Below are 13,477 nucleotides of genomic sequence, written 5' to 3' on the forward strand. Positions count from 1 at the left end.
CCCATTCTGTTCAACATAAGAATGGCAAATAACAGGAGGGTGATACCTAAAGGAATCATAAAAAATGTCCCAATGAAAATAAAAAAAGTTGACTTCAAGGTCAACTTAGTGGTTATTACCACAGAAAACCACACTAGGTCGTCTTACTAGGTGTTATTGGGAGGGCCCTGGTTGAGACATGGGAAGGTAAAGTACGACTAGGACAGGAACAGAATCATCATCAGAAAGAGAAAGCGAAAAGTTCATGGTGATCTTTTCAATGCAAGGGGATGAGTAAAACCTGCTCAAAGGCCAGTTCATGCTGAAACATTCAACATGTCAAAAGGCTTTGATATGATGATGATGAAAACAAAATACTTCGCGAACACCTAAACTTGGTGCCCTTGTACATGTTACATGTGGATGAAAATGCAGAAGTAGCAAACAAACAAATAAAGAAAAAAGAAGCAGATTCCGCCAAACAGAGGGCTCAAAACTGAGCAAAAACTTGTAGGAGAAAGCCTCGGAAGAAACTAAATGGGCCCGAAATCTAGAACAAGAAGAAGAGATCCGAGAGATCCGAGACTGGGTGAAAAAGCAAAAGGAGAACCAGGAAAACAATGTCACAAAAGTAAGCCCGAACAAACTCCATGAGGTAAATCTAGGGGATGGAAAAGAAGAAAAGCATGTGAAGATCAGTTTGGAACGGGAAGAATAATTCAAACAGGAGCTAGTATCCTTGTTGCTAAATGAATATCGACATCTTTGCTTGGTCATATGAAGACATGGAGGGCATCGACCCTAGATTCTTCCAACACATCAACTTAAAAAAGGGAGCTATAGGAAGCTATACCTGTCAAACAACAGAGGTACATAATGAACCTAAATTATGCAAAGAAAGTCAAAGAAGAAATTGACAGATTACTAAGGGTGGGTTTCATCGTGCCAGTGGCTACTTGGATATCTCCAATTGTAGTTGTTCTTAAAAAGAACATGAAACTCAGAATTTGTCGCCTACCGCAAGATGAATGCTGCAACTAACTTAGATCCCTTTCCACTTCCGTTCACAGAATCCTTGCTGGATGAGGTAGCCGGAAAGGAGATGTACTCTTTTTTTGATGGTTTCAGCAGGGTACAACCAGGTGAAGATGGCTCCAGAAGACAGAGAGAAGACCACCTTCATAACTGAATGGGGTGTCTTCATGGCAACTGTCATGATGTTTGACTTGAAAAATGCACCTGCTACCTTCTAGAAACTTCCATGCTTAAAAGTTGTTCTTATCAAGCTTCTCACTAACAATTTGGGATAAGCTCTTAGATATGTTGACCTATAATAACCTTCAACCTGCACAAAATATGGTATTTGTTGGAAATTGGGGACCACTTCCTGGGAGGTCACCCATCCTAGTAGTGTTTACGTCACTATACGCTTAACCTCCACCATTCTATTCCCTTCCAAGCCATGAAAATTGGTGGAGGAGGGAGAATCGGCAAGTCAACCAGCTCTACTAACATCCCAACATTCCCTCCCTACTAGCTTTGATACCATTTTGTAAATTGGGTGCCACTTCCCGAGAGGTCACCCATCCTAGTGGTGTTCACACCACTGTGTTCTTAACCTCCACCACTCTTTTCCCTTTCAATTTACAAAAATTGGTGGAGGAGGGATGATAATGACCCCAGTCTTCTATTATTTATGTATGATCTCATCATTCCTGGCACTACGTATGTGGTATGTAGATGGCCATGCCATCCAAGAGTATTCTTGTAGTAACTTTTGCACTCCTAGCAAATTTATAATTTGTAGTAGTCTGTCTCTCACAGATACATACATAATAATTAGTGGTTTTGTAAATCTATTTATACAACCACTTAATGCAAACCAGTCACATACACATACATCTACAATACATGTATACATCCCAAAATACTATATAGGCACTTTACATTCACCAATGCACACAACAAAGTCTGCAAAACGTGCATAGAAACATTCCGCGATCAAAAAAAGCACTCTATAGGGTCTTCTTCACCCAAGAGGATAACCCAATTTACTATGCCTATTGTCATAGCCCTCACTAGCAATTGCCTATAAAGATTTGCTTCCAAATCACAGGGAAAGAGATGAATTACCCTTACATGTGTACTGCTTCCTTTGCTTGCCTCTTGAGCTCTCTTTGCAAACGGTTGCTTTGATACCATGTGAACACATGGATGGCTGAATTTTCCCTACTTTATCATTCTCTCAATGTATATAATATATAAGATAAGAGTACACTATATGTAAAAGTATGCAACTAAAACATAAGAGGGTCCTATAGTGTGAATCCATTTATATGCCATACTCTAGTAGTCTAAATATGGCTATCACATAGCCTACCATCTATTGGCACATATCAACCATAATCTCCACCAACCATGCTAGTGGAATGAGTACAAAGCTATCACCCAAGTGGGTCATCAATGCCTGAAGCATTAGTTGAGCTCGATATCTCAACACCCCACCCCTCAGAGAATTGATATCAAGTTCATGCCAATCCAAAGGATCTACTTGTGGTGGCAATTCAAAGATCACCAAGCCAACAGCTCTAGGTGATGCATAATTTCATTGGCCAATACATGTAGACAAAAGACTTCCATGTGCAAATGACATGCAAAATCTTTTGAACCCTCTATGTTTGCTTAGAATATTTCTAAGACATCAAGAAGTTCAGACACACTAGCACATTTAGTGTCACGGGGATCTTTTTGTAGTTCTTGAAGAAATAATTAAAAACTCACAAATACATCAAAAATTAAAACAAGGACTTGAATCAAATTGATATCAAAGAGCATAGCATAGCATAAGACAAGAGAAATAGAATAACATCACCATCAAGACAAGATTGGGTGCAATCTCCCCCCTCATGCGTGTAGCTCCACTTCCACAACATGAGTATTTTAAGAATTGTATTCCATAAAAATAGCCCAAGGAGCTAATAATAGTTGTGCATACAATTTGGGCTTACTTTTTCCACTTTTGGGTTTTTCTTTACATATTATTAACCATATCAAAGTTCCTAAGATTTGTACATATCAAAACCTTTGCCCAAATATAAATGCTACTGGGCCTTTACACATGAAATAACTTTGTGCACACTCACACATATAATAACCTTGTGCACATTGGCACATTCCATTAAGCCGATTTTTGCACACATTAAATCAAGCATATTTTTCTATGATTATTAAGCATAAAAAATATGATAAAATATATACATGTAACATTCCTTCCGTTTGAGGAAGCAACTGTCCTCAATTGTGTAGAAGAAAATGTTACAACAACAACATTATGCTCGTAGCTATCGATGTCATAACCTGCAAGGTAAACTCAGAGGTCCCAACATGGCTCAAAGGCTGATTAGACATGGCTCAGAGGTTCTTATGGACATGGAGTACCACAAATAGACTCAGAGGTTCATTGAGCAAGCATGGATTAGAGGCACAAAGGCATGGCTTAGAGGCTCAGGTGAACATGGACTGCAATAATAAAACTCATGCGACACCTAAATTGGTGATCCTCGCACTCATCATCAAATCACAAATAATACAAAATAATATAATATAGACAAGATCCCTTATGTGTGACACACGCACTGCTCATCACCTATTTCTGTAAACATATCCCAATTAATTGACAATTAATCCCAATATGACATTTCTATAAACATATCCCAATTAATTGCGTTCTGTACAATTAATCCCAATATGAAACATTGATAGGCAAAAACACAACATATATTCACCACTTGTTTCACTATGATGAGATTATCATTATATACACATCATCTAGCATGGTGTGAGTTACCATTTGTTACACTCCAAGAGCATGGTGCATTAGTTTGCATAAACCACTTGTTTCACTTCGACTGTGTGTTGTTGTTTAGCATAGTCCACTTGTTTCACTTGACTACAATACAATTGTCAAGCATGGCACTACTTGTTACACCTCAACAACATACACCCCTCAAGCATGGTCTCAAGCTATGCCAATACCACTAAGTAATCAATATTCAATGTGGAGTCATCACCACGATACCAGTTCACTAGGATGGCACACTAGTGTCCAAGCATCCCCGTACAACTAAAGGTGGACATTATGTACATATACTATGAAAGCGAACTTAAACAATTAGCTTTCAACTTCGTCATTAGCTAGACATTTAGATAGATATGGCTATTATGAAAGGATGAGATTCCTCCCCTCACACCATCTCGAGACATTTGAGGAGTGTTTCCTTACATGGTTTTTACAATCACGAAAGATATTTTTACCGTTCTTCATCAATTTTCTCCTCTGCCATGACATATCCAAAAATTCTCCCTCCACCCGCTACCCTCCACCCGCATAGTTCCATAATTTTTCATCATGTCCGAGGACGGAAGTGGCCTAGGCAGGGGGAGTATTATCTCCATTCCCTACTACCTCCATTTTCTGTCATATGGCCCCATTATAGTCATACATTTATAAAGAAATGTAATTTTATATCCAAGGAGTAGTACCATTACCAATAAGTTTCCCTTTTGATTCTAGGACATGTAGAATGTTCATAATACCCTAGCTAGTGAGAAAGGGCACCAAGACTAGCTCTTGGGCAGCCGGCCATGCGGGCACTACACTATGTATATAAGGCAACTCCTTGGATGTGAACTTCACTTTTTTACCTATGCAATAGTGAAACTTGGAGCTCTATCTTATCTTCTATGTTGAGCATTTGTGTTGTGATTTCATGGGGCTAGCTTTCTCTTACATGCATGCTTGGAGTGAGTGTGGGTGTGTGTATGCATGAAGTTGGAGCACTTGCTTGCTCGAGATCTAGAGCCTATGTGAATCTAGGGATTGAGAGAGTGAGAAAGAAGATTCAAGAGGGAGCTATCTATAGCTATCCCCTTGCTTAAGCAGCTTGATAGGAGTCCAAGCATTAGCCATGTTAGAACTTAAGGATTGACAACCCTTGAGGTTTCCTAGCTTATCATAAACACATGCTTCCTAGGTGACATTGTGGCTACAACCACTCTCCAGACGCCCAAAACAAGCCACAAGATGGTAACATGTGGAATGTAAATAAAACATCATAATGCAATGCATGCATATCAACAAAGATAACATAAGTACTTGAAAAAGATAACAACAAACATACCAAATAAAAATTGAACAATACAAAATCCAAACTTTTACTAGAAGTGGCAAATTATTCACTAAAACCAAATCTATACATACCATTGCATCCTAGCCCCCATAAGAGTAAGAAAACGAGATCATTTCCAAATATTCTAATGTAGTAGGATCGTCCAAAGTATCGACGGCGGATAGCCAACACTATTAAGTACTATTAATCCAAATATTCTAATGTAGTAGGATCGTCCAAAGTATCGACGGTGGATAGCCAACACTTGGATAATTATTTGGATTAATAGTACTTAATAGTGTTGATCAAAGAAACATAGCAGAGACAATGTTCAAGATAAGAAACTGACTTGTATTGATTCATCTACTATTTGTAAGACTCTTACATGCGGATTATATACAGATACAAAATGTAACTACCTTACGACATGAAATGTCTATATACAAGTGGTCACAATTGTAAAAAGAGAATAGAGGGGAACACATGAGACACACCTAAACCATACTTGCTCTCATTTCATCAACACTGACCAAGTAAAGAAGCTCCATAGCTTTCCTTCATTGTAAAAAGAGAATAGAGGGGAACACATGAGACACACCTAAACCATACTTGCTCTCATTTCATCAACACTGACCAAGTAAAGAAGCTCCATAGCTTTCCTTCATTGCACTCCACAAAACATAGCACATTTCCTAACGATAAGTTCACATTGAAATAACCTAAAGCTAATGTCCACACACTTGACCAGTTGGACACTGAATTATTGTCCATGCACACACACACTACTAGACTGGTGTCCACACGCTACCATTATCCATCAATTCCCGAGCGATGAGCTTGCATTCTCAACACTCCCCCTCAAGCTCACCATATCTATCTCATGTACTGCAAGCCTATCTCTAAAGTACTTAAACTTTACTTTACCAAGTGGTCTGGTAAAGATATCTGCAACCTGCTGTCAACTCTATCTATCCATCCAACACTTTCTCCCTAATGAAATGATAGTGGACCTCTATGTGTTTGGTCCTTGCATGATAAACCAGATTTCTTGCCAACTGTATGTTGCTCATGTTGTCATAATGTATGAAAAATTTTCCATGACATTGTTGTCCCAAATCTTTGAGCAGATTTTTCAGCCATACCCCCTCAGCCATAGTTTCTCCTCTATACTCTACCTCTGTGGTGCTAGATAAAGAAATTATGGATTTCTTTTTGCTACTCCAACTTACCACTGCACTTCCCAATGTAAAAGCATAGCCACTAGTAGATCTTTTGTCATAAGAATTGCTTGCTCAATCTACGTCTGTATATCCATGAACACCATAGCTTTGCCATACTCATAAAAGACTCCATAATGTGTTGTAGCTTTCACATATCTCAAGATTCTTCTCACTGCATTCAAATTTGGTTTCCTTGCTTTAAATAAATTGACTCACAAGCCCAACCGCATAGCATAAATTTGATCTAGTGATAGTCATGTATATCAAGCTACCAACCATCTTTTTATACAATGTCACATCCTCAATCTCTTCATCACAATCAGCCCTTAACTTTACATTTTTCTCCAATGGCTTACAACCTATCATAACATATTTTGCTAAGCATACTCAATGCATGCCCCGGCCTAAAATCTCTCATCCTCATCTCAAGAGTACTCTCATGTATGGCAGCTAGTAGATGTCTTATTCAAGATGTACACCACTGTAGCACATGCTTCTGCCCAGTAATACAAAGGTATACTCTTCTCATTCATTAATGCTCTTGCCACTTCACCTATGACTCGATTCTTTCTCTCATCAACCCCATTTTGCTAAGGAGTATACCTACATGTAAGTTACCATCTAATACCATGGTCTCTCAAGAATGCATGTGAGATGTACTCACCACCACCATCTATCCTCAAACATTTAATCTAATGAAGATGTTGCTTTTCCACAAGTGCTTTGAATTCTTTAAACTTGTCCAATGCTTCAGTCTCAGTGTTCTCTTTCAAAAAATAAATCCATGTCAATATGCTAAAATCATCATGTAATACCTGCTCCCATTTATTGATTGGGTTTGAGTGTGGGATCCCAAATATCACTATACACAGCCTCAAGTGGTCTTCTACTCATTTGACAATCCTTGGGAAATGGCAACCTTGCTTGTTTCCCAAATTGGCATACATCACAAACATGTGTACTCCCATCATATTTGAATCTTGGTAGACCACCAATAATGCCCTTTGTTTGCATAGATTTTAGCTTTTGTATGTTTACATGACCAATCCTTTTGTGTCAAATATCAATCTCTGGCACTATCCCACAACTATGAGAAAACATGGCTGACTTTAATTCTGATATGCTTGAGTCTAGCTTGAACAATCTCCCTTCCTTTTAACCTTTGACAATCAATTTGTAGCCATGCTTAAAGTCATCAACAAAACATCCATGCTCATTAAATCTCACATGTAATCCTTGTTCCACCATTTACCCAACAGATGGCACATATAACACCTCTAACATAGTTTTCACTCTGTTATCATGCATCCTCAACAGCACACTACCAACATGTGTAATAGAATGATGAGTATCATGACCTGTAGCAACATAACCTTGATTTTGTATAGGCATCATGTTATCAAACCACTCTCCATGACATGTCATATGGTTTGATGCACCTAAATCCATATACCATGTTTCATCACTCTCTTTACAAGATGTCATAGTGCCTATCACATGCTTCATGGCAAACAAATGATCTGTACAGATGATGCATAATTACCATGTTGTACTCCACCACCACAAACATCATTTTTTCTTTTTGTAGCAATCTCTAGCCATATATCCAAGTTTACCACAATAATGACATTCAATGCCATGCATATTCTACTGTTGTGGTTGCCAACCATCTATACCACGAGATCCAGATCTCTCTAGCATAAGGGTAAAAACCTCTACCACCATGTGCACCAGATGATGGTTGTGAATTGTGTTGTTTTTGTGGTGGCTTATCATGACAACCATATCCACCTATACATTCTCTCGAACTAGATCTCCCCCTGCCTCTAACACCTCTATGACTGTAGAATGCATGAACTAGATGAAATACCTAAACCAAGTTTTATCTCTACCATAATAAGCAAAGAGACCAACACATTAAAATCTGGGGATTCTCCACTCTAACCCTGATAGAGGTTTCAAATGCCTTGTAGTCTTTGCCCAAACCATTCAATGTAATGGCAACCAAATCATCACCTTCCATAAAGACACCAATACATGCAAGTGCATCTATAGGATCTGTACATCCTTTAATCTTCTACACATAGTTATTGATGCTCCTATTATTTAAAGTCACTTGCATTAAGTGCATCTTCTTTGGTTGAGTAGTTATATCATACAACTTCACCAATGTATCCCATGCATCCTTGTGATTATTTATATCCTGAATGGCATACCATCCCATCTGTCACACAAATCGAGAAATAATACAACACTTTAAATTCCCTCTTTGTCCAATTCCTATGTGTTGTAAGCTAGGTAGGTGTTGTCTTCATTGATGGAACCCTTGGCTTTGTCTCCTCACCTATCACCAAATTCCAAAGTCCTTTACCTTTGAGAAAGTTCATCATGCGGTACTTCCAAATCCGGAAGTTGTTTCTATCAAGCTTTTCCCCACCAATCTTGTCTGGACTATCACTCAGCTTGCTATGCATAATGTTCACTGAGTATTGCAACCAATCAACTCAAACACTTATACATACATGTATTTCATCACCAATGCTATCCACACATTTCACAATTTTTATGGCGACAGAATCTGAGACTCAAAACCAGTGCATAAGTTGAAAATCACTTGACGCTGCTCATAAATTCTAAGAAACATATCCAAAAGAGTCCTCCACTTTCTAAAACACTCTAATGTACTCACACGAGCTCAAGCTTAATGCTTTACATCCATTTATTCACATAGCTCAAGCTTGATGCTTTACATCCATTTACTCACATACATCCACCACTATCCAGTGCAAATAGCTTGCAATGCCGCACGATATTGAGCTTATTAATGTGCCAAATCACCGAGAAATGATCCAATCAAGTGTATACCATGCGCCTTTACATCCATACATGCTCCATGTTACATATAATCATCACTCAATGCCACCAAGTGTCAAATATATGCCAAAAATAGCTCTCTATTCTAGTCGAAAACTTGTAAACAGTCAAATACCAAAACTAATCCGCTTCCAATTCATTCAAATCACATCCAAAACTGAGGCCCATGCATTCATTGGCTTCGTATCAAGTTTCTCTAGCCATGTATAGGCTCAATTATACTAATTTTGACCAAATGAGAGTAATTAGATGATTAAGTGTCTCTATTTTGCTAATAACTGTTAACATCCCTATTAATCTTGCTTGTTTTGCATCAATACATCCAAATGAGTGCTCGTGGGTTTCATCCAAACGTGTATGCTTGCTTAGGGATCAATTGCTAAGCCTTCTGTGCATTTTATGCCTCCGTTTGAGCTCTTTTTTGAATTTCCATGTCCGTAGTGATTTCGACACTGAATTTCAAGCTGCCACCAATAGATATAATTCCTTTAATGTTGTTTGGTTGAGCTTGGGTAATGGTTAGGATGCGATAAATGTCCCTCAGCTACACACCAATCACCTCAATGATACATAGAATCAACATTTGCAAGTTCCATACATGTAAGCTTCCATAATCACAATGTTGCATGCAAATCTATCCCACTTTCTCAAAAATTGTCTCAATAGCTTGCCAATGCATCTCTACTCTTGTCCAATCGAATATACATCAAATATATCAATCCCAGAAGGCTCCACAATGCCATACATTCACACAAGCCTCTTCACAACTTCCATGGAAAGCTTGCAAAAAACTATTTTTCACTTGCTTTGGGCAGCCCACTCTTTGCTTAAACTTTGTCAAATCACATGCAATCCACTTAAGGGTGTTTAGCTATTCTTCATTCTGTTTTCTTTTTTAAAGACATTGTGAAAGAAAAAGGTGCAACTTTGTGACCCCAAGAGGATAGGATGCTCATGGTTCTTGGTAGAGGTGCCAAGTTTGAGTCACACCGAGCATTCATGATGTTTTCTTTAATGCCTTCTAAATAAAGCACCAACACATGCTATGGTTGATGATGTTCGCATGTCCCAAGTACACATACAAGGATTAGAAATAAATTCACATCCGATTTTGTGCCCTAAATTGAAGTACTACAATGCAGTAAGTTGTTGGTTTTGTCATCTCAGTCCCATTTCTCTTGAAATGCTTGAGGCAGCTAGTGGGAGCCCTGCCTGCTTAAACCTTACAAGTTACAAGATGTGTCCAATGAAATGAGCATTTTGACCAAGTCATGACAAGTGTTGTCAATTACCGTCTTCCTTAGGACTTCCAGGATAAAGTCCCATCTCACCCCATCAGATGCTTTTCCCCATCTGAATACAGCGGCATGAAAGGAGTGTTCTAGATAGAGGAAAGTCCACTCTTCTAATGATATTCAAAGCTGCAGTGTGAACATTGTAGCCTATGGAGAAAAGGATATCAAACTGGTTTGAGCTGACCACTCGGAAGTACAATTTCTAGGCAGTTGCACTACCATCACCAATATTCCTCACAAGTACACTTTCCATCCTTGAAAATGTGAATGCGGTTTGCATCTCTGACCTGAATTTTATGCTGCTCCACTTTTGATCTAAGTGATGTAGCTGGGTGTCCCTTCAGGTAAATTGATGAGGGCACATGCAATGGTCAACTTCTCAAAATGCCTGCATAGCACATCTTCCTTTGCATCACCTGAAATGTCTTGTGACACCCAATGCAAACCTGGGGAATACCCTTCCTGCGATATTTTTTGACCAATGTCTTTTAGCTTCGCATAGATATTTTTTCCTTGGGGATGACTGTCATCCCCAACAATAAACGAATGTACATTTCCACTTGCATCAGTCCCACCAGCAGTGGCCTGGCATCTTCCAAGCTCCATTTTCCATTCTCATAGCTTCAACCTTGTCTGCTTCCTCTCGCATGCCAGCATCTGCATATATATTACTCATGCAGACATATGGTGCAGCATCCTTTTCATCCAATTGTACTGCATGTTCAAAGGCCAATCTTCCAAGCTTCACATTTCCCCATTTTCGACAAGCACCTAACAGAGAAGACCAAAGCGGAAGACAATCAGAAGGTGGTATCTTTTCAATCACTTCTATTGCCTTGTCGAAGTGCCCTGCACGGCTGAAAAGATCAACCATGCAAGTGTGGTGCTCTAAAGTTGGGATGATTCTATGGACTGTGCTCATAGTCTCAAAATACATTTGCCCCTCATCCACTAGACCTGCGTGACTGCACGCAGTAAGCAAAACAACGAACGTGACCAGATTTGGCTCTGTACCTTCTTCTATCATTTTGTTGAAGGAGTCAAAAACAGTTTCAACCTTTCCAAGCTGGGCATATCCTGCGACTAGCGCATTCCAGGAGATTACATCCCGAACTGGAAGCGCGTCAAACACTTCATGTGCTTTTGCAAGTGCACCGCATTTGGCATACATATCCACCAAGGCAGTGCCAAGCACAATATTTTTTTTCAATAAGCCCTGCCTGACAACCTCAGCATGTACCTCTTTGCCCTTCTCAGCTGCTCCTATGCTGCCGCAGGCTTTCAAGATGCAAATAAAGGTGACTGCATCTGGGGAGAGACCCTCCTCTCGCATCCGTCCAAAGAAGTTCAGAGCCTCATCACCATGCCCATGTTGGGCATATCCTGCAATTAGGGCACTCCAGGAGACTACATCCCGAACTGGAAGCCCATCAAACACTTCATGCGCTTTTGCAAGCGCACCACATTTGGCGTACATATCCACCAACGCAGTGCCAAGAACAATATCTTTTTCCAATAAGCCCTGCCTGACAACCTCAGCATGTACCTCTTTGCCCTTCTCAGCTGCTCCTATGCTGCCACAGGCTTTCAACATGCAAATAAAGGTGACTGCATTTGGGGAGAGGCCCTCCTCTTGCATCCGTAAAAAGCAGTTCAGAGCCTCATCACCATGCCCATGTTGGGCGTATCCTGTGATTAGGGCATTCCAGGTGACTACACCCCGAACTGGAAGCTCATCAAATACTTCTTGCGCTTTTGCAAGTGCACCACATTTGGCATACATACCCACCAACGCATTGCCAAGCACAATCTCTTTTTCCAATAAGCCCTGCCTGACAACCTCAGCGTGTACCTCTTTGCCCTTCTCAGCTGCTCCTATGCTGCCGCAAGCTTTCAAGATGCAACTAAAGGTGACTGCATTTGGGGAGAGGCCCTCCTCTCGCATCCGTTCAAAGCAGTTCAGAGCCTCATGACCATGCCCATGTTGGGCATATCCTGCGATCAGGGCATTCCAGGAGACTACATCCCGAACTGGAAGCTCGTCAAACACTTCTTGCGCTTTTGCCAGTGCACCACATTTGGCATACATATTGAGTAGGGCAGTGCCTACGTAAATGTTCTTTTCAAGCAACCCCCTTTTGAGAATATCAGCATGTATTCTGCTGCCTTTGCACAGGTCCTTTTGCTTGGCACAAGCCTTTAGTAAGGCTACAAGAGCAGTATCCTCTTGAAACTCCTGGTGGTTTCTGTTGTTGCAATCTCCTTGTCGTGCTTTGTGGTGGATTTCCTTGGCCTTCGTCATCCGCTCATCCTTCCGCACACAGAACTCTCGTTGCAGTCCTCTTCTTCTGAGCTCCTCTTGGACCCAAGATGGATTGTACCAGCCATCCATCCACAGCGACTCCTTTGTCATTTTATGTTTGAAGTCAGGGGATCTTGGGCTTCTCTGTGATGCAAAACAATACTCAGGAAAGCCAATAAGTTTTCGTGTGCTCTCATGGAATTGTAAAACAGTGCTTACCTTGCTGGTTCGCTTGTCCCACCATTGCGAGGAATCCCTGAAGTACTCCTTCCATAAGCAGTCCATGTCTCTACATACCATAGGGAGTGAGCCCTTCTTTTGGGTTGTTAAGTGGTGAGCTCTGCAGAGGAGTGGAACGCAAAAAAAGAAGAAGAAGAAGAAGCAGCAGCAGCAGCAGCAGCAGCAAATGTAATTGCTTTAAAAAACACTTTTCCGAGGCACCATGATGAGTGTGGACACTTGTACCCAGATCACCCAATAAATAAGTACCCAAAATGTTTTTTTTGGTAATTAGTTAATTAGTTGTTGTTTACAAACCTTGGTTTTTTTGTAAGGTTCAAATTTCAATGTCCACTATTTCTCCTTGGTTTCTATTTATTTAAGCCTCCATTATTACTTTTCTATTTAGGGAACATGGAC

General features: G+C 40.1%; 1 protein-coding gene across 1 annotated transcript; it reads right to left on the reverse strand.

Annotated features, from left to right (window-relative positions):
- Nucleotides 1–9,507: 9,507 nt before the first annotated feature.
- LOC147642226 (pentatricopeptide repeat-containing protein At1g06140, mitochondrial-like) lies at nucleotides 9,508–13,266 on the reverse strand. The gene is made up of 2 exons (XM_086804121.1): nucleotides 13,058–13,266; nucleotides 9,508–12,982 (listed from the first exon to the last, which is right to left on the reverse strand). Exons 1-2 carry the CDS (start codon nucleotides 13,136–13,138, stop codon nucleotides 11,102–11,104), a joined length of 1,962 nt encoding a protein of 653 aa, XP_086660247.1. The 5' UTR covers nucleotides 13,139–13,266; the 3' UTR covers nucleotides 9,508–11,101.
- Nucleotides 13,267–13,477: the final 211 nt, after the last annotated feature.

Source organism: Cibotium barometz, chromosome 1, assembly GCF_041138505.1.
Source record: "Cibotium barometz isolate CiBa-2024 chromosome 1, ASM4113850v1, whole genome shotgun sequence".
Classification (NCBI taxonomy): domain Eukaryota; kingdom Viridiplantae; phylum Streptophyta; class Polypodiopsida; order Cyatheales; family Cibotiaceae; genus Cibotium; species Cibotium barometz.